The sequence below is a fragment of the Anolis carolinensis genome, chromosome 1, assembly GCF_035594765.1.
Source record: "Anolis carolinensis isolate JA03-04 chromosome 1, rAnoCar3.1.pri, whole genome shotgun sequence".
In the NCBI taxonomy this organism is placed as follows: Eukaryota; Metazoa; Chordata; class Lepidosauria; order Squamata; family Dactyloidae; genus Anolis; species Anolis carolinensis.
In genome coordinates, this window is record NC_085841.1 from 164,200,325 (window position 1) to 164,224,303 (window position 23,979).

The 23,979-nt window shown below is 36.7% G+C and overlaps 1 protein-coding gene across 3 annotated transcripts in view; it reads left to right on the forward strand.

The window, feature by feature from the left end:
* ranbp17 (RAN binding protein 17) overlaps window positions 1–23,979 on the forward strand; it is a 229,263-nt gene that overhangs the window by 156,128 nt on the left and 49,156 nt on the right. For all 3 annotated transcript variants that reach the window (XM_062958006.1, XM_062958013.1, XM_062958017.1), the window contains 3 exons: window positions 10,380–10,468; window positions 16,553–16,660; window positions 19,630–19,712. In XM_062958006.1, coding sequence (XP_062814076.1) covers window positions 10,380–10,468; window positions 16,553–16,660; window positions 19,630–19,712 — 280 coding nt within the window. The remainder of the gene's footprint in view (window positions 1–10,379; window positions 10,469–16,552; window positions 16,661–19,629; window positions 19,713–23,979) is intronic.

Below are 23,979 nucleotides of genomic sequence, written 5' to 3' on the forward strand. Positions count from 1 at the left end.
AGTCACACTGTCTTGTTTGATAGAGAAACATTCTTACTGGGGGAAATTTTTAATGGAGTTTCAGTGTTATATCACTAAACTAGCAAGTTCTTAATGACCCTGGAAAGTGATTGCTTTGATTACACTTTAATGGTATTTGCAAATAAAATCACAAGTAATTAAGGGGAAATCTCCAGGCTTTTGAGCAACTTTGATGCATGATAACTGCCTGATTCAGCTCCATCTAGAGTAATGCTGTGTAGACAAGAGCTACTGAGATCAATAGCAACATAATGATAGTGGCAGAATTAAGTGAGTAACCTGAGAACTGTGCCTTCAGAATGCATGCAGCTGCCACAAGCTTGGGCCACACAGTGCACTCCTTGCTTCCGTCCTAAATGTTCATCAAAAGACGCCCTGCAGGAAAATGGAGTTAGATGCTCTTTATTGCTGATCGTGTCTCTTGCCACATTTATCAGGGAAATTGGATTAGCAGTTGGCAGCTGCAGGTAGACAAGGTTCTGCAGTGATTAAATATGCAGCTTGGCTGCATTTGTTGTGACAGACCTTTAGTAAATTCTACTGTAAGCACCATCTGTCTAATTTGTATAAAGAGAAACTTCACGCTCTAAGCCACCGACGCTAAAGAACTGCATGGGTTGCTTTATCACAAAGAAAACTTTCCCTCTAAAAAATATTTTAAACATAATTTATTGGGTTAAATTGTGGGTTTTTTTCCTTTTGTTTTTGCTATTTATCCTGATGAATAAATAAAACATGTTAAAGCGCTTTCAGGTACTATGTTTTGGAAGTACTAGAAACAAAAAATGTTTTCTTCTTCTTCTGTAAAATGTTTAGTATTTCTAACTGCAGGGAGGTGACACTGTTAGAATATGACTTACAAAATGGACTATGACTGCCAGAGTCATTTAATTTGTGGTTTCTACTAGGTTATTTTTTCCTAATTGCCTTTTTATGCATTCAAAATACATAGCTGAAAAATAGTTGATGTAGGGCAGGTTAGCTTTCTTGATGTGCCTCTATAGTTGGACATTGCTGCTCATAAATAATATGTTTAGTTTTGTTTTCCAGGAGGGGCTAACCAACTACATGAGGATGTTATCATGCCATACCATTATCTGGGTGGGGAAAATTCATTGTTGCACGTTGATTGCCAATTTTCTCACCACCATTATCTTAAAGAAAACTTGCATTGGCCCTGGAAATTCTGGTCAATAATATATCGACTTTCTATACTTAACCTCAGTGCTACTTGGATATTATTTATGACAATGATTAGTTTGATAGGAACAAATAAAACAATATATCCCAGGAAGAGGAGTGGTTAAGTAGCCTGCTATCTATAGCTGGTTCACAGAAACTCAAAGCTCTTGAATTATTTAAAATCCTTGATTTTCAGCTTGCACACATTAAAAGTTTTCACACTAAGTGCCAAATGTTGCAAACAGCACTTTAACAGAATGATTTTGCTTTGATCCCTGTAGCAGTTCCTGAATAATTTATCACAGGTTATTGCCTTAATTCTGGAGAGGGATCGTGCAATAAAGGCAGATGAAAACACTCCAGTCGAAACACCTTGGGGCCTGCTCATTCCTCTGACATGGCTCTTTTGTTGGAACTATTTAGAGGTTATTAAGACGTGTCTGTAGAATTAAGAGTGTGCTGTAAGGAGGAAGACAGCCATCTTAATTCTAAAGACAAAGCACTATGACCCCTCACCTTTTTTGTGGCTGTTATTATATAGTAGAATTATGAGGGTAATATAGCTGCACCCAGAAGTACAACTATATAGTTGTCAGACTTACCCAATATAAAATCCATTTTGGGGGTGTTAGAATGGCATTGTTGACTCCAGTTGAACAAGTTTAGGAATGTGGCTCAGACTGTAGTGATACAATTTCAGTTTTGTGCCCCCCCCCCAAAAAAAAAATCTCAATTACTTTTACAGAATCATATGGAACTCTCTAATCTGAGAATTTGAGGAAAAGAAAAAAAACGCAGCAAAGCAAATTTTGAACTAGCCTTTTCTTTGTTCATTTGTTATGGGATATATGATAGTGTGGAAAGTAATGCCAGTCAGGTCATTAATCCTTTATTAACAGTATGAGGCATATGGAACTACATACATGTGCATAGTAACTCTTTGTTTACAAGGTTCTACTCAAAATAGTCTCCATTAGTGGCAATGCATTTGTGACAACTTTGAACCTGCTTGTCAGATCCACTTTGGAAAAAACTCAGGTACGCTCTGCTCCAGGGTCTGATAGTACAGTATCTCCTACTTCCCCTGTGTTATCAAAGCCCCATCCCCTAAAGGCTTTCATTCATCTATCTGAACAGGTGAAAATCTAAGAGCACAGATCAGGGCTATAAAGCAGATGTGATACCATTAATCACCTCATTTGTGTAAAAATCTGTGATGTTGCCAAAGAAAGGTGGGATCATGCATTATCATGGTGTAACTAGATTGCATTCTGCTATTTGTATGGTATTTATTATGGATGACTTCTCCAAGTTTCCAGAGTGATGCGATGTTTGCATTGGTGATGAGACATGACATAACTCCATGAGCCAAAGGCCAAGAATAGTCTATGGAGTTGTGGCACTCCAACTTTCCTAGACCAAAGACATTCAAAATCTAGGACAGATTATTATAGTGGATGTCTTCTGACATAAGTACGGGGGGTGATCTTGCTTGATTTTCCTGAGTATGGGACAACAATAAAGAATAATCACTACAATGCATTCTTCCTTGTCTTTCAGCTGACAAGACAGAGAACTAAACTTACCCCAAATGGGTTCTTTGTTCACTTGTCCAGGAGCAGACACCAGGGTACTAGCTCCAACCAGATTGAGATATCACATAGAAAGCTTCTTATGAATCCAACTGTTTAGTCTTCAAACAACCACATTATATGTTGTTCAATAGCCGTAACTGTACATCTTAGGAACTGATGAGTTTAGTACAGTGGTACAGAGAAGATGATTCCTCAATATGATTGTGTTTGTTGAATAAGTTACAAAGCATTTCAGGTTCAGGCAGAGGATTCAAGCATTAAAACCACAGCTGATTTTTCTGTTTTCTTGCCGCTGAAAGGGACCAATTGGAAATGAGAGAATGGCCTGTTCTGTGATTTTCTTTAGATTCTGCCATTCAGTATGTGGATTTGTTGACATGTTCATATGTTTTGATTCTACGGTTTCTTGAGAAATTGTCATGGCTAAATGGTCTATCAGTTTTCAACCCTCATCCAAGCTAATGGAACATTTCAGTTCTCCTGTGTGACAGATCTCCTCTTCATGTCACTCACCTTGCCCTCCTTCTTCTCAAGATCCCTCTTGGATTAAGCCTCAATCTCATCACTATACAGACTAGTGGATGTGTGTTACTCTCTATCAAAACTTTACAGCCAAACACAGTTGTAGAAAAAAATAAACAAGTAGAAGTTTATTAATATACAGTTAGATTACACATTAACACCTGAACTAGTTAATCAGACCTGTAGTGTAAACATTTTATTATTATATTGTTATATGAAGTGTTGCAAGCAATGTTGAGAAGTTTTAGCCACCTTCCATGTACAGTTTTGTTTTTACAGACAAAGCTAGTATTTTTCAGACACATACATTGTGTTGGTTACACTTTTGACCAAAAAAAGGTGGGAAGGCTGCCACCTACTAAAAACGAACTTCATGCAAAAAAAATTTCTGGCATGGTATGTTTGGATATTGTGGAATACTCTTGATTATGTCTGTGGATATGGGCGTGATTATTGCATGAGAAAATACACCAACATAAGTCACACAGTGAACCTATTTCCACATGCCAGCATGAGGATACATTGGGTTATTGGTAACTAAATCATACGTTTGAGCATCACTTACCCTAGAATCTAATCATTTAACCTTTTGAAGCATGTATATCATTAGCAAAATAAGAATCTTCTGTTTGTCCTAGAAAGAGAGCTATAATATAATAAGGTCTTCGAAAAATTGTGATAATTCTACCAACACCTTACAAGTGTTCTCATGAATCTTACCCTATTGTCTTTCCTAGTGAGTCATATCTTCTCATGATGTCCAAAGTATGACAATCTCAGTGTAGTCATCTTGGTTTCTAGGGAGTCCTCAGGCTTCATTTGCACCGGGGGCCACTTATTTGTCTTTTCTGCAGTCCATGGTGTTGGTAGAACTCTTTTCCATCACATTTCAAATGAGCTGGCTTTCTTCACTGCCCAGCTTTCACAACCATTCAAAGAAATTGGAAACATGATGGCATGGATAACCCTAACTTTATTTGTTTATTGAGTGAAATTATATCCTACCTTTTTCTCAAGATTGGGTTCAGTATCCAATGATATATTTCTATACTTCAGGATCTTGCCTAGATCCTTCATAGCTGTCCATGTGCTCATCTATACCAGGTAGGTTAGCAATATATGGGAATACTGCTCTGCTACATCAAATACCTTGTGAAGCATTGTTCTCCTCTATATTTTAAATAATATTTATTAAAATGTTTGCTATACATCATTTGTTATACAGCAGAACCATAATATTCAATATTCAATATAATTCTACAATACATTTTTGCATCCACTGTTATTTATCCCATACCACTGTGCTTCCCTGCCCCCGAGCCATTTCTTTTATACATTATCTGTCCAAAATTTCATTTCCTCTTGTGGTGGTAATTTTCCATCCTTCTTTTTAAATACTCTTTCAATAAATTTTCTTCATACATCATCGACATTATTTTGTTTCCATATCCCTCTTCTAACTTTTAATTTACATGTCAGCTTATCATTTATTGCCATTTTCCATACTTCCTTATACCATTCTTCTACTTCCCTTTTCCAGTTCCCTGCTATCATCAGTCTTGCTATTGTTAATAAATTTGATATTGAGTCTTTTTCTTCTTTTCTCAACTGTTTATTGTTATATAAAGATAATAAAGCTATACTAGGGCTTCTTTTTATCTTGATATTTATTATATCCTCTTTAAATACCATTCCCTAAAATTCACTTACATATTTATATTGCCACCACATATGTATATATGTGCCCTCTTCTTGGAATCTCCTCCAACAATTTTTGAGTAATATTTTTATATTTACTATTTTTATTGGTGTTAAATACAATTTTTATATCAACTTATAATAAATTTCTCTAATCCGTATCGATAAATTTTTCAGATATCTCTGTCTCCATAACTATAACCATTCCATTTCATTAATTTTTGTCCCAAAATCATCCTCCCAAATCTCCTTGAGATTGTTATTTTTTATTTTTCCTTCATTCATTTCATTTATTATCTTATATATTTTACTATTTATTACTTTCAAATTTTTATGTTCCTCTATCTTTTCCATTTTGTATTAATTGTTCAAATTGATTAAGCTTACTTTCATTTTTATTGTTTTTTACCCAGTTTGTGATCCATTGTTATATACAATGTGTATATCTATATATATAAAAGGAGAATGGCATCGCTCCATCTATATATATAAAAGGAGAATGGCATCGCTCCACCGGGCAAAACAACAAAACTAAAGGCCCCCCAACCTAGAAAATTGACAACACAACCCCTCATCCACGTCTCTACGTTCTTACAAACAAACTACACATCCCTAACCTCCATAGGGCCAAAAAACCCCAAAAAAACGGAATGCACCCCTTTGTGACCCACCTTGATTGACACTAAACAGCTTTGCAGCTTCAAAGCCAAGCTGCCTCCTAGGCCACAGCAAAAAACAAAACAAAACAAAAAACACTTCAGTGTGAATTTTAAACCATTGTGCAGAAGGGGCCTCATATAATCCTGTTCCAGGCAAATCATATAACATTATCAATATAATGTATAATCATTACTGTGCTCTAATAACAATACACAACAATATAATCTCTAAAATCACAACACTAAATAAACAACAACACTCAGAACACAGGGGAATTCCACACAGGAAACAACCAGGCCCAGCTAACACCTCCCAACAAAGGATTCCCTCACGCAGGAAGCAGCCAGGCATGGAAGCTACAAGACCATTAAATGCTAAACAACTTAAATAATCACACCCAGCTAACACGTCCCAGTAAAGGATTCTTCCAAGTACTAACCAGGAAGACCTTGAAGCTGCAGGCCTATTCAATGCTAATCAAGGAGATCCATGGCAACACCTGCCTCAACCAGACAACAGTTCTTTCTACCACACTGCACATTATTCCACACATATATCAACCCCTTTGTGGCCCACCTTGATTAACACTGAAAAGCCTTGCAGCTTCAAAGCCAGACTTTGGAAACCATGAGGCAACTCCATCTCATTCAACCTGGCCTAGCAGGGATACCCTATGTAGAAAACGGCCAGGCTTTGAAGCAGCGGGGCTATTCACTGCAATTCCAATTGGCCACAGCAACGCGTGGCAGGGCACAGCTAGTAGTTATATATAATGGAACCATGACAATTTTATTTCCTCAAATTCTTCCATAATCCTTTCCTTTTTCATTTCAACCTTTATCCAATCCCCTGTTTTATCCATATTTTTCCCTAATTTTTATCCATGATGTTTTTTTAGATTTTTTGGAAATATCCTTTCCATTATAATTGGGGTTGTTAATGAACCATCCTCTAGTAACTTTCTTTTATATTTATTCTATATATCTAATACATTACTCAACATTGGGTTATCAATTTCCCTAATTTCCTTTCACATAAACTCTTAAAACATATTCCAGATTTCTTCCTCTACCTTTTTAAAATCTGTTTTTAGCCATTCTATATCCTCCTTATTTCTTTTATTTCCATTACAGTATTTATTTATCATTTGTTGCCATCTGTTCAGCTCTTCTTCTGTAAGCTGAAGTGGTAGCATTCTAAATATAAAGTTTATCCTTGGAAGTATTTTGATTTTACTAATGCTATTTTTCCAAACCAAGATAAGTGTATATTTTCATATTCTATTAAATTTTTGAACTATTTTATTTAAAACTCTCCCTATCAAATTTGACATTTGTCTTCCTTTTACAAACCCACTGTTCCTTTTCTCTCTGTTCAACTGCACGTTTTTCAGTTTCTTCCTCACTCCACCTCCATACCATTCAAAATTTGATAGAATTTATACAATTAGAAAAAAACCAACTTCCTAATGGGTTGTTGTATGTTTTCCGGGCTGTATGGCCATGTTCCAGAAGTATTCTCTCCTGACGTTTCACCCACATCTATGGCAGGCATCCTCAGAGGTTGTGAGGTATGGAGAAACTAAGAAACCTATGGTTGTGAGAGCTGGACCATAAGGAAGACTGAGTGAAGGAAGATAGATGTATTTGAACTGCGGTGTTGGAGGAAAATTCTGAGAATGCCTTGGACCACAAGAAGATCCAACCAATCCATACTCCAGGAAATAAAGCCCGACTGCTCACTGGAGAGAAGATATTAAAGGCAAAGATGAAGTACTTTGGCCACATCATGAGAAGACAGGAAAGCTTGGAGAAGAGAATGGTGCTGGGGAAAATGGAAGGAAAAAGGAAGAGGGGCCAACCGAGGGCAAGATGGATGGATGTTATCCTTGAAGTGATTGGATTGACCTTGAAGGAACTGGGGGTGGCAACGGTGAACAAGAAGTTTTAGCGTGGTCCATGAGGTCCATGAAGAGTCGGAAGTGATTGAACGAATAAACAACAAAATTAATAATTGAAACCAAGTAGTTAGATTTCTGTGAAAATAAAGTTAAACGAAGGAACTTTTCATCATTTCCTGGTGTGTTACCTTTGAGTTTACATGAATTTACATATGATGTTAGTGTTGGGTTTTTAAAAATTGTGTCAAAAGCAAGCAAGTCGCTTCTGGTGTGAGAGAATCGGTTGTCTACAGAGATGTTGTCCAGGGGTAGCCTGGATGTGTTACCATCCTGTGGGAGACTTCTTTCATGTCCCCTCATGGGAAGCTGGTACTGACAGACGGGAGCTCACCCCGTCATGCAGATTCGAATCGCCGATCTTCAGATCTTCAGATCAGTAGTTCAGTCGACACAAGGGTTTAATCCATTGCGCCACTGCAGTTCCTGTTAGTGTTGGTGATACAGGTTGTTACTTTGTAGAGCAGTAGCATTGTTGAATGTAATAGATGTCACAAATTAGTAGTGGTGTGCAATTTGGTTAAATCCCGTGCCGTTTTCGGTGTCTGGATTTTTTGTGCCCCCGCCCCTGATCCGTTTTTCCGGAGCTTCCCAAATTTGGCCAGTGAAAAATCAATTTTTCGGTTTGGTAGCCAAAAGATCCGGGAAGATCCGATCCATTCCTAGTAATGGGGGACTTATGGGGCTCCCCTTTCCATCATTTTTAGGGCATCAGTCTTAAGAAACCACTATTTCTGGTATCCTTTCCTTTAATCTCCTTCAGCTAACCCTGGGCTAAGGCATCAGGTTTAAGAAACCACTGTTTCTGGCGTCCTTTCCTTTAATCTCCTTCAGCTAGATCTGGGTTAAGGCATCAGACTTAAGAAAACATTACTTCTGGAATCTTTTCCTTTAATCTCCTTCAGCTAGCCCTGGATTGTGGCATCAGGTTTAAGAAACCAGTTTTTTCTGGCGTCCTTTCCTTTAATGTCCTTCAGCTAGATCTGGGTTAAGGCATCAGACTTAAGAAACCATTATTTCTAGTATTCTTTCCTTTAATCACTTTCAGTTAGCCTAGGATTATGGCATCAGGCTTAAGAAACCACTGTTTTTGGCATCCTTTCCTCTAATATCCTTGAACTAGACCTGGGGAGAAATTGAATTCTCGCTGTGGGGATTCAAGGGAGTCAGGCTATCCCCTTCCTTCAATAAACCACTCCAATATTGAAACAAACACCCCCAATGCCCTTTCACAGCCCATAAATGAAATTGCCAAAGGAAAAGATTGAAATTGAGTCCAAAAGCAAGCTCCCATGAGCAGCCAAAAAACAGATAGAACAAGGAGAACGTGAGCAGCTTTCTTCTTCTGATTGGCTCAGGCAGTCAGCAGGGCTCACAGCCTCACAGGAAAACCCGTACGTGCACGGCTGCCTCTTTCGCTGCACTCTACCCACACTCCACATGTAGCTGAAAGAAACAGAAGGCAGCCATTTTCAGTAGCCACATGGTCTGTTGCGGCTGAAAAAAATGGTGGCACCCATGCCGTTATGGCTGGTCAAAAGTGCCGAAAAGCCAGAGCCCATTTTGAAAAACATATCAGTGTGTAGCCCTACAAATGAGCACCGACAGTGGTAAATGTAGTACTGCAAGCAAGCTACATATTGTTTTAATTGTATCTCATTAGCCTTCAGCGAAGGGAATTCCTGTTTAAAATTGGTCTGGTTTCTATTCTGGTATAGATTAAGTATCCTTTATGCAAAGGACTACAAATGTGTTGGATTTTGGATTTTTTCAGATTTTGGAATAACTTTATTTATATAGATATACATAATGAGATAACTTAGATCAAGTCTAAACATAAAAGCATGGGTGTTTCATGTACATCTTATACACATAGCCTGAAGACAATTGTAGACAATATTTTTGATAATTTTGTACATTAAGTAAAGTTTGTGTATTGAACCATCAGAAAGCAAAGATGTCACTCAATCACCCACCCATGTGGACAGTTTTAGATTTTGAAGTAAAAGATGCTCAGCCTGTATAAGGACTAACCATGCATACATGGATAGCAATCACAAATGCTATATTTTTCTTATGTCTAAAAATGGCATGAGCAATTAAAACAATAGACTACTCAAAAGTTTAATTTCCATCTTCTAAACAAATGGCACTCAAGTACCTTGTAACCATTAATTTTTAAGAAGTGTCTGTTAAATTATTACTGAAATTGCTTAATAAAAATAATAATGGGTCAACATTGTATAAAATAAACATTTTTTTTGCTAACAGTTTCAATGAATTCAATAATAACATATGAACTATATCCAGTAATGTTTATGGTAATGTATTTATGTTTTATGCTTATCAACTACTTATGTTTAAAACATAAACCAGAACTACCGTATAGATTTTGTTCAGATAACTTTTGAAAAGTGACCAAGTTGGAAAAGTGGTATCCATGAAAATTCCTATTTTCAGTTTAAAGAAAAATAATAAGGTGGAAGAGACAAATAAAGATAGTTGTGTTCTCTTAAATGTATTTTCAGATCTTTAATTCAGTACATGATGTCATGTCTACTATTACAAGCTTTGGGCTAATGTTTATATTTGGGTTACAGACTAAGGCTGTAAAGTTCTATAGAGGGAGGACATTTATACTAATGAATTAAAATCAGATATTGTGTTCATTATTGGCTGATCATTACTCCATCTGCTCAGTGCTAACATGAAAATCAATTACTGTGTCTCCTTCCCACTGACAGCGTATGTTGATCGGACTGGCAAGAGATCTTCGAGGGATTGCCTTTGCTCTGAACACAAAGACCAGCTACACCATGCTGTTTGACTGGATGTATCCTTATTACTCGATGACAATACCGGCTCTGTGCACAGAGGGATACCAGGTCCCTTGCATTAGTTTAATAGTGTGGCACAGTGGGGAAGAGGAAACAAAGCTAAATGAACTAATGTGTAATCAGCTAAAATTACAGTGCAGTTGCAACCGTGCCATTAACTGCGAGGGTGACATTTGGAAATAGACTACAAAGAGGTCACGGGGGGAGGGGGGGTTGTACTGCTCTAATCCTTAAATATTACTCTAGGTTGTAAACCTGCAATGCTGTAATAGTCATATAGTGCTTTAATTTACATTGTGATGTTACTCTACTTAGTTAAAATATAGGTTCTCCTTTCAGATATCTCCTTTTTCATTCACTCGTGCCATATTATATTTCAAAATGAAGAATCAGCTTTATAGTTGCTTGTTTCATTTGATGCTGTGCATATAACTGTTATCTCTTTTCACGTCATAAATGCTTTAGGCCAGCGAAGTTTCTCCTTTGCTTTGTTCCACTTTACTAGAAAGCAGAACAGTCTTTTACATAAACTTTGCATAATTGTTTCTGGGCTTGAGGGACACGATGGGTAAGCTGAACAGCTGGAATTGTCAATTAAAGTACATTTGGTCCCAGCAGTAAAAGATAATATGTTTTCCTAGAATCTTCCAAGCTGTCCACCTTTTTAGAAATCAACTGAGCTTGTTTTAAGGAAGTACTTTAGATACTTTCCATCTGGATTTCAAGTCACAATTGTCTTCAAAGAATAGGATTGGAGCCTGTTATTCCACATTGTTCTGTTCAAGAAATATTTGTGCTTGTTTGAAGTTACCTTACATAACTTTGGACGTTAGGATAATCTTTAGATGTCCCATTTGCAAGTTTTTTACAAGCAATGCTTATATTTGTTCCTCCTTTTTTTTTAGAAAAACATGTAAATGTTGGGATACTATATATGTGTTTTATTTTTCTATCATCTTTATTTATGTAAAAAATAACACAATTATAAACAGTAAATATTTCAGAAGGTAAAAGAAAAGAAAAATGCAAATGATAAAGCAGTAATCATCAACATTGCAGCATGTAGATTAACTGTTACAGTAGCTCATTTCTATTTCAGATAAACAAAATTTAAAGAAGACTCCAGTTCTACTAGCTAGAATCATTTGTGGTTATCCTTAGATTGCCTTTCAGTTTTAAAAGAACTGCTCAGATTGTAAGGTATTTCCACTAGATGGCAAAGATGAGCAGAATTCATAAGCATCTTTGACTTGGTCTTTGACCTTTGAATCATTATATTTTATATATTATAACAATTCTCTGGTAATGTTTGAAACTGAATAGCCAAACAGGCAGAATAGTAATGTTATCCTGCGAAATAGGATTGTTTGTAGCAGGCTTGCTTATACTAATTGGGTTTCTGTAACAAATCAGACTCCTTGGAAAAAGGCCAAAGGCTTTTCATAATTGTATTGACAAGAAAATGAATATGATAAATGGTGTTCATTCAGTTGAGAAAAGATTTATAGTTTTTCCCTCTGGGCAAGAAATGAAGAGCAAATATGTGTAATAATAGAAAATCTGTTACAAAGTTGTTATTTGATCTTTCATAAGGCTTTATTAAAATATCCCCAAATATTTTAAAGGCATTTCAGGTGGTAAGGTATAGGCTGGTTTTGACATCTGCTAAGAAAAGGTGCGTAAAAATGTGGAAATAAAAATACAGTGAATATGAAAATCATTCATTTTCCTTGAAATATGGATATGTCAAGCTGTCAGTTATTCAGATAGAAGTTGCATTTTAAAAGTTGCTTTACTTTGTGTATTGGGAACATAGCACACTCCTAAATGTAAAGAGGAATGTTTTATAAAATCATATGCCGTCCATCGTAGGTTCAAAATGCAATCATATGAAGATTTCTTGTAGTTTTTATTTCAAAGCACTGTACCTGTTTTGAGTGTATTATAGCATCTGATATGTAGGGTTAACATAAGCTTTGGTCAGCTTAATTTATTTTGTGTTAGCCCATTCTTTGAGAAATATGAGGTGTCTTTTAAAGCAACATCTGTTGCACTGTATGTTCAGGGCAGGGCTACATCAAAGAAGAGTTAGTTTATTTTGGTTGTATTTTTAATGTTAGGAAATGGGAGAAGACATTTGTACAATTTTATGCCACCTGTGCTGAAGGAACATAATTGGCTAAGGATGTTACATACTCTAGTAGTCTTGGATGGCACACACTTCCTAGACCTATTTCAAATCAGCTTCAGAGCAGGATACGGAGTTGAGACTGCTACGATCTCCAACACCGGCAGGGGGAATGTGTCCTTGCTGGTGCTTTTAGTTATCTCAGTAGCGTTTGATACTGTCAACCATGGTATCTCTCTGGAACACTTGGAGGGGTTGGGAATTGGCTGCACTGGTTGCAGTAGTTCCAGTTGTATTTCTCAGGCAGGTTCCAAATGGTGCTTGGGGATAGCTGCTCCTCAAAAAAGGAGCTGTTATGTGGCATCCCACAAAGGGCAATTCTATCCCCAGTGCTTTTAAACATTTACATGAAACCACTGGGAGAGATCATCCGTAAGTAGGGTGTTATCAATATGCTGACGACATCCAAATATATTTCTCCATGCCTTCCAAAACAGCCCCAGCTAAGGGTAGTGTGTCTTTTCTTCATGCTTGGAGGAGGTAATGGAGTGGATCAAGAAAAACAAATTGAAACTGAATCCAGATAAGATAGAGGTGCTTGCCATCAAGGGTCCTAACCATAGGGATGGAGGTGCATCAACCAGTTCTGGATGGGGTTATACTCCACCTGAAAGACTGTGTTCGCAGGTTGGGAGTGCTCCTGGATCCATCTCTCCAAATGTCAGCCTAGGTAGATAAGAGTGCGGATATGCTAGATGCGTCACTTCCTAGATTTTCAGTACTCAATACTGATAATCTCAAGATTGGACTTCTGCAATGTACTTTACATTGGGCTGCCCCCTACCAAGTATAGAAACTCCAATTAGTTCAAAATATGGCAGCCAGACTAGTTACAGGAACTTCTAGGAATGAGCATACAACCATATTAAAGTCACTCCACTGGCTGCCAATTAGTTTCCAGGTAAAGTATAAGGTGTTGGTTTTGACCTTTAAAGCCCTACATGGTTTGGGTCCAGGTTACTTACGAGATCGCCTTTTCCCATATAATCCGCCTCTTTGAATACTTAGGTCCTCTAGGGGGCAGTTATTCCAACCAGCCAGAACCCTTTTCAGTCATCACCCAGAAGAGCTTTTCATCTGCTGCCCCAAAACTGGAACGACCTGCTGGAAGAGATTCAAAGCTAAATGAGCTGTTGGAATTTAAGATACAACTGAAGACTCGTCTCTTCCATCAGGCCTATCCAGTCAGTTTTAGCTTGTGAATTTTAAACTCATGTCTCTTATTTACTGCTTTTTAATCTTTGTTCTGTGTATTTTTATATATGTATTTCATAGAAATATGTTTAAATATGTGTATTTTATATAATTTTTTTATAATTACAAGTTTTAAGCTATGTTATGCCCTGCCTCGGGTCATGAGAGGTGGTTAAGAAATACAATGCATTATTATTATTATTTGAAACACAACAAGATGAATCCACAGCGGACACTCCTGGCTGTTGTATTGGATCACACGTCGGACACTTCCCAAGTGTCTAGGACTGTGTGATGTATTGGCGAATAATGCGGGCAGATCCCAGTAAGGTGCCCTTCTGCAGCTGGCAGATGGTAATTTTGTCAGCGCCGATTGTGTTCAAGTGCAGGCCAAGGTCTTTAGGCACTGCACCCAGTGTGCCGATCACCACTGGGACTACCTTGACTGGCTTGTGCCAGAGTCTTTGCAGTTCGATCTTTAAATCCTCATATCGTGTCAGCTTTTCCAGTTGTTCTCCTCAATCCTGCCATCATCATCATCATCATTATTGTTGTTGTTGTTGTTGTTGTTGTTGTTGTTGTTGTTATTATTATTATTATTATTATTATTATTATTATTATTATTATTATAAGCAACAAACCTTGTTAGGGCAGCCTTGTTCGCTTCCCCTATATTGGATATTGATGTTTACAGATCTGAAATCAGCCGCCTTCAGTAACCTGGGGACTAATGTTTTGCCCTTGTCAGCCACCAGGGTTCTCACCAGAAATTTCCAGTGTAGCTTTTAAAGGAAGATGGCCTAATAAAAAAATGTTTGAGCGACTTCGTGAGCTGCATCCATTTCTTCACCAATACTTTCGTGTAATCTCATACTGACTTTCCTAGAAAAGTTCTCTAAATAATTTTATGCCCCTGCAGAATACTCAAGATGTAAAAGTTGCCAACATCGCTACATTGTGGGATGCAAGTTTTCCAACATTCCCAAAATGACCATCCCTCTCCTGTTGATAAAAGAAATGCAAATTCAATACTTGTCATGGGATTTCTTTTTTCTCAAAGGAAGGAGTACCTCAGTTTCAGTAAAATTCTTGATACATTTGCTCATTGTAATTCATTTCATGTTCAGTTTGTCTTTCTTCAATTCTATAAAGGTACATTTCTCACAGCATCCTGCCATATACTTGCTTATACTTTGTTATTCTATATTTTTCTTGTTACCCTCAAATCTTAATACGTGTTCAAGATCATTATTAGCATCTTAATATTAAAGTGATTTTTAATCCTCTGCTGGTGTTACATTTTGAAGACTTCTTTTTAGCCCCAGAGGAATGCATCTAGCCCACATCCTTGAGAAAATTCACTAGTGAATACAGATTTTTCATTTCTTCCCCTTTTTCATGAGGAGCAAGATTGCAGGCATGATAAAAGCTCAGTGCTCCCATAACATAGGAATGATGCAAGAGATTTGAAAAATGAAGGAAGTACTACCAACGTTTTGCCACTGAGAGACAATTTGGGGTTGCTAGCCCCCCCCCCCAAAAAAAAAACCCCAAAAAAAACAGAGGAGCTTGTGTCAAAGACAATTTATAGGCAGCATACCCTCTAAACTCACTTGAGTCTTCAGGTAAGTTCCCAATAGCCCTTGAGAACCTGTACACCGGGATTTATTAAGCAATTATCTGAAATTTTGTTGAAGAGCAGAATTCTGATCTTTTAGCGCTCACTTGCTGAAGCTCAACTTTTAAAGATAGAGAAAGAGAAAAACTATCTATGAACATACTTATTGTTGAATTCATTGAATATATAGAAGCTCTTTTCCCACTGACAGTCTACAACTTTGTTCCAGTATATTTTCTGGCAGGTTTCCACTGTGCTTATGATGAAGAAACTACATTTCAGTTTTGATTGCTTAGACATCTCTTGATGTTCTCTAGAGTTTAATAGATGATATTATTGCAATACATTTTTGGTGAAAGCTTCTCACTTAAGATATTAGGAGCACCAAATATATTGATGAATGCCCTATATTTTCTTCCTCTACAGTTACAGTAGAGTCTCACTTATCCAACACTCGCTTATCCAACGTTCTGGATTATCCAACGCATTTTTGTAGTCAATGTTTTCAATACATCATGATATTTTGGTGCTAAATTCGTAAATACAGTAAATATTACATAGCATTACTGCATATTGAACTACTTTTTCTGTCAAATTTGTTGTATAACATGATGTTTTGATGCTTAATTTGTAAAATCATAACCTAATTTGATGTTTAATAGGCTTTTCCTTAATCCCTCCTTATTATCCAACATATTTGCTTATCCAACGTTCTGCTGGCCCATTTACGTTGGATAAGCGAGACTCTACTGTATATATATTTTTCTGAGTAGTACTGTTTGTTAATAAACTGTCTTATTGTTCTTGTAATTTTGGTATATTGTTGTTAATCATCTGCTAATTGGTCTAATGGGATCAAAACCTTGTCAGCAAGAACTTAAGTTTTCAAATATAGAATAAGAACTTGTTTGTTCATGTTAACACAGACTCTTGATAAATTGTAGTTTGACTCAAATTCAACAATTTATTGCAACCAGAAAGCATGTCCAGGATCCTAACCATGTTTTTAAATGACATCTGAAACTATATTTTATGCAACACTTTTATTCTGATCTTTATCTTTAACTTACGTTATAAAAGATATCCATCATATCTTTCAATACTTCAGACAGCTGTTGAGCTGTGGTATCGTGAGCCAGCATGTACGACTCCTATTTTGAAGCTCATGGCTGAGATGATGCAAAACAGGTACAGTTTGTCATAGTCGTAATTGTTTTGATAGTGCTTTTGGTAACTGTAGAGTGTGAACAGACTAAGAAGATACAACATGCAGTAGTGTTTTTGTTTTTTTGTTTTTTGGAATAGTCTCAAAACAAACCTTACATCTGTTGAAATTACATTTGAGTTGCTTTGTTAGTAAATGTGGAGTTGAAAGGCAGTACTTTCATAAGATCATTATTTTATTTTGTTTACTGTTCTCCCAACATAGGGCCCAAGCCCTATATTGCAAATGTTCATGCAAATGATTTCAGTCCTTACAGCTCTTAGTACAATCCTGTGCATATTTATCCAGATGCAAAATCTGTTAAACATCATGAGACATGAATACACTCCAGTCATGTATAGGCTTAGGGCGGTTCCAGATAGCCCTTTAATCCAGGCGATTGCTCCTGGATTATAGTCCAGACACCTCCCCCCAGCATCCACACTTTCCTTAGGGTGTGTCCAGATGCCCTGCCGGACTTTCTGGCAGGGCACAAGGACACCAAATAAAACCCCCGAGAAAAGTCTTTAAAAAGGAAAATAATCTACCCAGCCACCATTACTTTGCTGCCAGAGTTCTCCTGGCACATTATTTCTACACACCAGGAGAAGGAGGGCCCAGGAGTGATTCTTCCCCCCCCCCTTTCTTCTGGCGTGTCATTTCTATGTGCAGGAGAGTTCTAGTAGCAGAGTAATGGTGGCCGGATAAGTTCTTTTCCTTTTTAAAAGGATTTTTAAAGGGGGTTTGGGAGGGGGTGGGATTGTCTCGAGCTTCTTGGAAGTCGTGCAGCACGATCCCTGGTCCCATCTATTCAGCGCCCACAGATCCAAAAACCTAGATCTTCTAAAAAACCTGGGTCTTTACAGCTGACAAATTATTTCAGAACAAACAGGGTTTTCCTGCTTTGTACCGAAAGCATTCATTTTTCCCTGAGGTATCGTTTGGATACCCCAGGGGAAAATACGAGAGGGCGCGCACTTTAGGTTCTGTTTGAATGCACCCTTAGATAGGAGTAAACACAATAGGACTTATTTTTGAGTTAATACACACACTTTATCAATAACTTCATGTGAGTGTAGTGACATCGAGACTCGTGTGTATGAATTAAATAATGTATCTTACAGAGGAAGATTATTAAATTGTTCACAATTACTTGTTCAAATATATATGTTACAATACAATGTTTTAATGTTATAGTTACTTTTATACTTCTCATATAAAGAGATAAAAGTGTGTGCTTGTGTGTGTGTGCCAATTAGCCATCCAAAACACACTTCACTACTCAACTGCCTGTACTAAGTGACCCACTTATTCTAAATTCTCTTTCTCTTAGAGTCATGTTCCAAACTAACTAACTTAATTTTGATTAAACCTGACTGTTTTGACAATTGACCCTACTCTCTATTCTTTAACTAACACAGTTGTATTTTCAAAAACACATTCAAACTCCTAACCAATTACCTGGCACTTCCAACAGTTGATGCTCTCACTTTTCCCAGCAACCACTTTCTTTTAACATTATAGGTACTACCTGTGATAGTATGTTATCTTATTTTCTTTAATACTGTATAAGCACAGTGACCTTTGTACTGATTTTGAATATCACACTGGCCATATGCATTCCAAAATGGAAACCAGGCTTTCAGTGAATATCGTCAACATTTTTAAATTTAATCCCAAAAATTAATCTCTCAATTGCTGTTTAACAATTTGATATTTTGGCTGTGATTTTAAAATCTAATTGCATATTGCATATTTTAATTTCCCAATATGTATTGCTATAATGTAACCAGTTAATTTCAACATGCCTCTCTCTGTCTATCGTGTTTCTCTGAAATTGGTCAGAGCCCCCTGCTTTTCTTTTAGAAAAGATGCCGTTTTAGCTTCAGAGGACAGCGGTTCAGAAGACACCTTTGCAAACACGGATAGAATTAAGCAAAATACTAAAGTACTAGCAGATTAATTCTCCGAAGAGGGGAGCTCTCTGAAGCCTTTTGCATATTCATTATATTCATTTATCTATTGGTATGCACAAGATCTGTGTTGTTCCCTTTAGAGAACATCATTAGGGATGGGTTTGCTTTCTCTTGTGTTGTGTATTGCATTACATTCTACAGGTTTTAATGCATAATACAGTACACCTTGACATGGTGAAAGTGTGTTGCAAAGTATCAAATTGTACATATTGACAGAATGAGAGTTTGCTTCCATATTTTTCCATCTACCAGATGTTATCATTTTGTACTTCGTAGAATACACAGATATTGTAAAGTGTTACAGCCTTTTGAGAATCCTAAAAGCTTCTGCCTGGGCATGTCTATTCAAATGAACAAAACTCCTTTGCTCTTATCATCCGTGTGGAACAAGAGAAACATTTACAAAAATGGGGTGGAAGTAGAGGGGTCTACAGGCAATTGAAGTGATCATAAAATTTGGAAAACCATGGACCCGGAACACCTTTTTTTATAAAGAAAGTTGATGCACCTGGGACTTATCATTTTGTGGTTGAAATAATTTCTGGGGAAGGGGCATATTACATAATCATTAAATTGTTAACACTGTGGGAAGAAGAGAGAGTTTGTAATCTTCTTACAGAAACTGTTGAAGGTGGCATCAAACTACATTGTTGGTAGTCGATCCCTGCTCAGGATAGTTCTTAGGTCTCGGGCCTCAAAAAAATAATAATTAGGGGAACCTGTAACTTAAATGTTTCAGTGTGCAGTGCTCCTCTTTGGTGTGTCAGCCAGTTGACTAAATGGCTCTTCCTTTCCCCCTCCTCCAATTGAATTTTTCTCTCCGTCGAATCTTGAAGTTTCCATAAATGTGCCAATAACTTCTCTTGCTTTTCAGTCCTTTTGACATTATAGATCATTCAGCACTCGAATTCACCATCAGTATAGGAAATAAACATGTTTTAAGTTGATTATTTAAGATGTGTTGTGCTTTCCCCTAGATCACAGCGTTTAAATTTTGATGTGTCATCTCCTAATGGGATTCTGCTTTTCCGGGAGGCTAGTAAGATGATTTGCACTTATGGTGAGTATATATTGGTGATTTTCTATATATACTTCTTTGCCTGTTTAGTAAGAAAAGCAAAACGCCTCATTTTAATCAAACAGGACTTGGATTCCCATTAGATTGATATTGACTGCTGTTGTGAGGCAAAGTGATGAGTACAGAATACCTTTTAAAAATAGAGGAATTTCTATAGAAATTTTATTAATCTAAGAGACACATTCAATAGGGGTAGTCATAATTCTTTTTTGACAGCATGCTTGGTAGATCTTTGACAGATCAGTTTGGAAGCAAAAAGGACTATCCAAAATTAGTAATGATTTGTATTAATTAGAAAATGAAAAGATGTACATCCATGGTGTACAGAATGTTGTGGACCGTTAATTTGTAGATGTCTGTAGGAGAAAAGGAAGGAGAAAATAACAGCAGGAGTTTAGACTGCTCAAGCTCCTACCATAGAATGGCCAAATTGTGACATGTAACCCCATCAATTTTTGTGGACCTCAGAAAAAAATTAAAACCTGTTGCACCACCAAAAATTGCTAGTTAATGGTTAAATTCACGAACATGCTGCAGTGAGACAGCCTAATCAATAAGCAATCCAAGTCAGGTGATGTAATTGACTGATCTGGGAAATGACCATCCCTGTCAAAGAGAAACCCTGGTTTTTCAAATGATTTGGAGTGTTTTCTCAGTCACTCAAAATAGGAACCCTTTGCTTTACCATTTCTGTGGGCACTGCTGATTGTTATAATAAGTTAATTTAAAACTTATAATGAAATTAAAATCACTCTATAGCAAAATTAATGTATTCTACAATGAAGCAACTTGCATTCTAAATGAATAATAAATTATATAATGCATCAAAAATGTAAAAAAATCATTTAAAATTTAAAATACTTACCAGGTTTGGGTGGATTTTATTTTTCAGTATGTATTAAAAATATTATTATTATAAAATCTATGCTATACATTCACATCAAATGAGCATATATTAAGGCATTTTCACATATTTTTCCCTGATTTGTATCTATTTTTGTCTATTTATCCAGTAGCACTGCTATCTACAAATTTGCTTTTGAACCCAGTAATATTCTAGGAAATACATTTTGTGCAGCCAAAGTCTTGGCATAGTCAATTGGCAGAATTAAGTGTTTGTTTATAACCTAATCTGATTTAGTACTTTCCAAAACCTCAGTCCAGCTTGAATCCAGAATCTTTCTTTTATCAGATGATAACACCCTCCTCCCCCCAGTAGATGCTAAAGAAGAGACTGAAGTGTAGTATAAAGGAAATTATTCATGTTCTTCTGGAATTCCACCAGGAAACAAATAAGATTAACTCTTTGATCTGATGGCAGAACTTAAGGCTTCTTTATCATCTTTGAACTATTCTGATGATTTACTTATATACTCTGATGAAGAAGATCTTATCCATTGATGCCATATCACCCATTGCACCCTTTTAGATAAGATTTTTTTTATCTGATAGGCCTCCAGTTCCTTCCAATCATAATTCTAAATTTACTTTACCCAGTAGTCTTCTTACTATAAGCCTTGATTGTGCTTGGACCTCTGGTTCATAAATCCTCGGAGCTGGAATATTAATGTTCTGTTCCTCTGCTCGTTCAGTAGGAGACCTATCTATCTAGTTTATCCAGCTGAAGGAGAGAATATTAATAATTCCAGTTCCAATGATTTATGAGCCAGAGGTCCAAGCACAATCATGCTTTCTATCCTACTTGATAGGGGATGGCAACAGTTAAGGTCCTTGACTACAGGGAAAAGGATGTTAATCTCCTTGTCAGTTTATCTGTTTAAGAAATTCTACTAAGCTATCCTAAGACCACCACCACCCCTCTCTCTCACACACACACACTCTCTCTCTCATAATTTTTGGGGCTGTGGCCCTCAAGTAATCAATCAGAGAAGTGACCTTTGGAACCACAGAGGTTGCCAACCTTTCCTCTAATGGCAAAGTATCATGTTTGAGATTGAAGAACACCTAGGTGGACGACACCTACTTGGTGAAGGCTAATGTAGCCAGTACTAACTTGAAAGATCAAAGTTCAGAGACAGTATAAAGAAATGTTCTCCTTTTGAGTTGTAAACTTTATGTTTAGTTTAGTTGTAAGTAGTTATTAATATCACTGCTCCTGGACCTAGGCATGATGGAAATGTGTCTGCTTCTTCTTCTCTCCGTCCAAGATGAAGACACATCCAAGATGAATTTTTTTTGCATATTTGATCATATTTTAGCGCCAAATTATGGCTTCATAGGCATATCTTTTATAAAATAAAATAAAACATAATCCCATAGTTCCATTCATGTAATTTAAAAATGGAAAGAAGGAGGGTATACTCAGAATCCTTTTCCAGGCAAAACAAATTTGACTTCAGTGATTTTGTGTACCTTCTAGAAGTATTTTCCCAGAAGTATTTTCCTAGATCAAAGTCTAATTCATCATTCTTTACAAGTAGGCAAATATCAAGCATATGCTGCATGGTCCGCCAGTGTCTCTCTTAGGCACAGTCTTATACTGCATTAAACTGACCTTCATTTTCCCCCATCATGGTGTAGTTGGCCAATGCTTCTCAGGCTAATACAGGGGACCAGGATTTCCCCTCCCAGTGTGACGGGCTATAACCACATTTGATGCTATTTGATATACTTGTTTCTTTTCTCTTTGTATTTGTGTTTGTACAAATATATTTTTCACTCATTGGGGGAAAAATAATTGATCTAGAACCAAATTTTTGAATTGTTTGTCAGTGGAATTCTTGTATTTTCAGCTTTTACTCACCATTTTGGAAAACTGACAGAAAAATAATATGTTCAATATGCTGTATTTTATTTATCTACATTCTGTCATGATATACTTTGATGTAAGTTTTTAATTTTGTTCCCGCTTTCAGCTGTTCTAGTAGTTACTGTTCAGGGTCAGTATCAAGGTTAGCCACAGGAGCACAGAACAATTTCCTGTTCTCATAGTCCAGGTAACATTTGGATGAGGATTACATTTTACCACATTTTGCAGTAGCCAGGGACATTATTTCTAATGAGCTTTAAATTGCTCCTAGACCATCCATTGTATAAAGCTTAATGTTGTAATCATTCCACCCTAGTAACTTAATAAAATAGTCCTTCCTTTAAAAAAAAAGTTAAATTGTTCTTTGCTATGTAATAAGTAAGTATTGTTGTTGTTATTGTAATATTGCCAATGTTTGTGTCCGGTCACACTCCCTTGTCTCTTTATGCTGATCAATCTCAGTATGCACATTTTGCAGCTATGAGTTGATAGATGTAGGATCTGATAAACTATTACATATTTCAATATTACACTAATACCTGTTGTTCTTTACCTTTTAATGATATACTTGTCAAGACGGTTTAAATGGTGGTGTAGGTTTGTTATTTTTAGATTATCCATTCTTTGACTTGTGATTGCATCATGCCTGCTGTGCAAAGAAAAGGAGCTTCATTTGAAATAGTGTTATTATTTTAAATTTTCTTTTTAATTGCTCCCAGTCCTTCAAAATGCTGTTGCTATTAAAAAGTTTGCTTTGCTTTGCTTTGCTCTGTTCTGCTCTGGTTTGGTTTGGTTTCCAACAATATCTAGGGGAATGTCAAGGTTCTGGCACAGTTTATACCAACTGTCCCAATAAAAATAAATAATACAATTAGTTGATTATTTGTTCGCCACCAGCAGATCCTTCATATCTTCCAAAGAAAATACGAGCAATTGACCCAGCTCCCAGCATTATTTGTTGGTGTTTTCCATTCCCTTTTACACAGCATAGGAACAATTGATGCCTGCTGACAGACTTGTTTGATACATGAAATTAGAGTTTAGAAATACAAGATGTGTAGACAGTAGTGGCATGCCAGATCCCATAGTATCACCTCCCCCCACAAGCATTTAGAGTTCACAACAGACTATGATGCCATAGCAAACTCCCTTTGTCAGCACAAATAACAATATAGATTGGTAGGGAATATTGAGAATTTTAGTAAGAAAATTTAGGTGGAATTAAATAGCTAAAGCTCTTTACTTTCGTATTTGCAGTTTAACTTCAGGTCTATACTTGTGTATAAGTTGAAACATTTTAACAAAAAATCAGCCATACAAACCTGGATTAATGTATCTATGGATTAATGCTGGAAACAGATGCCGGTGCCAGTGTCTCAATGAGCTTTGTGCATCATTTTGTGTGCCTGTGGTACACAATTGGCAGACATTTTAAAAGAAGTTTTACTGCATAAGCCTCACAAGGCCCAGACCTGTTTA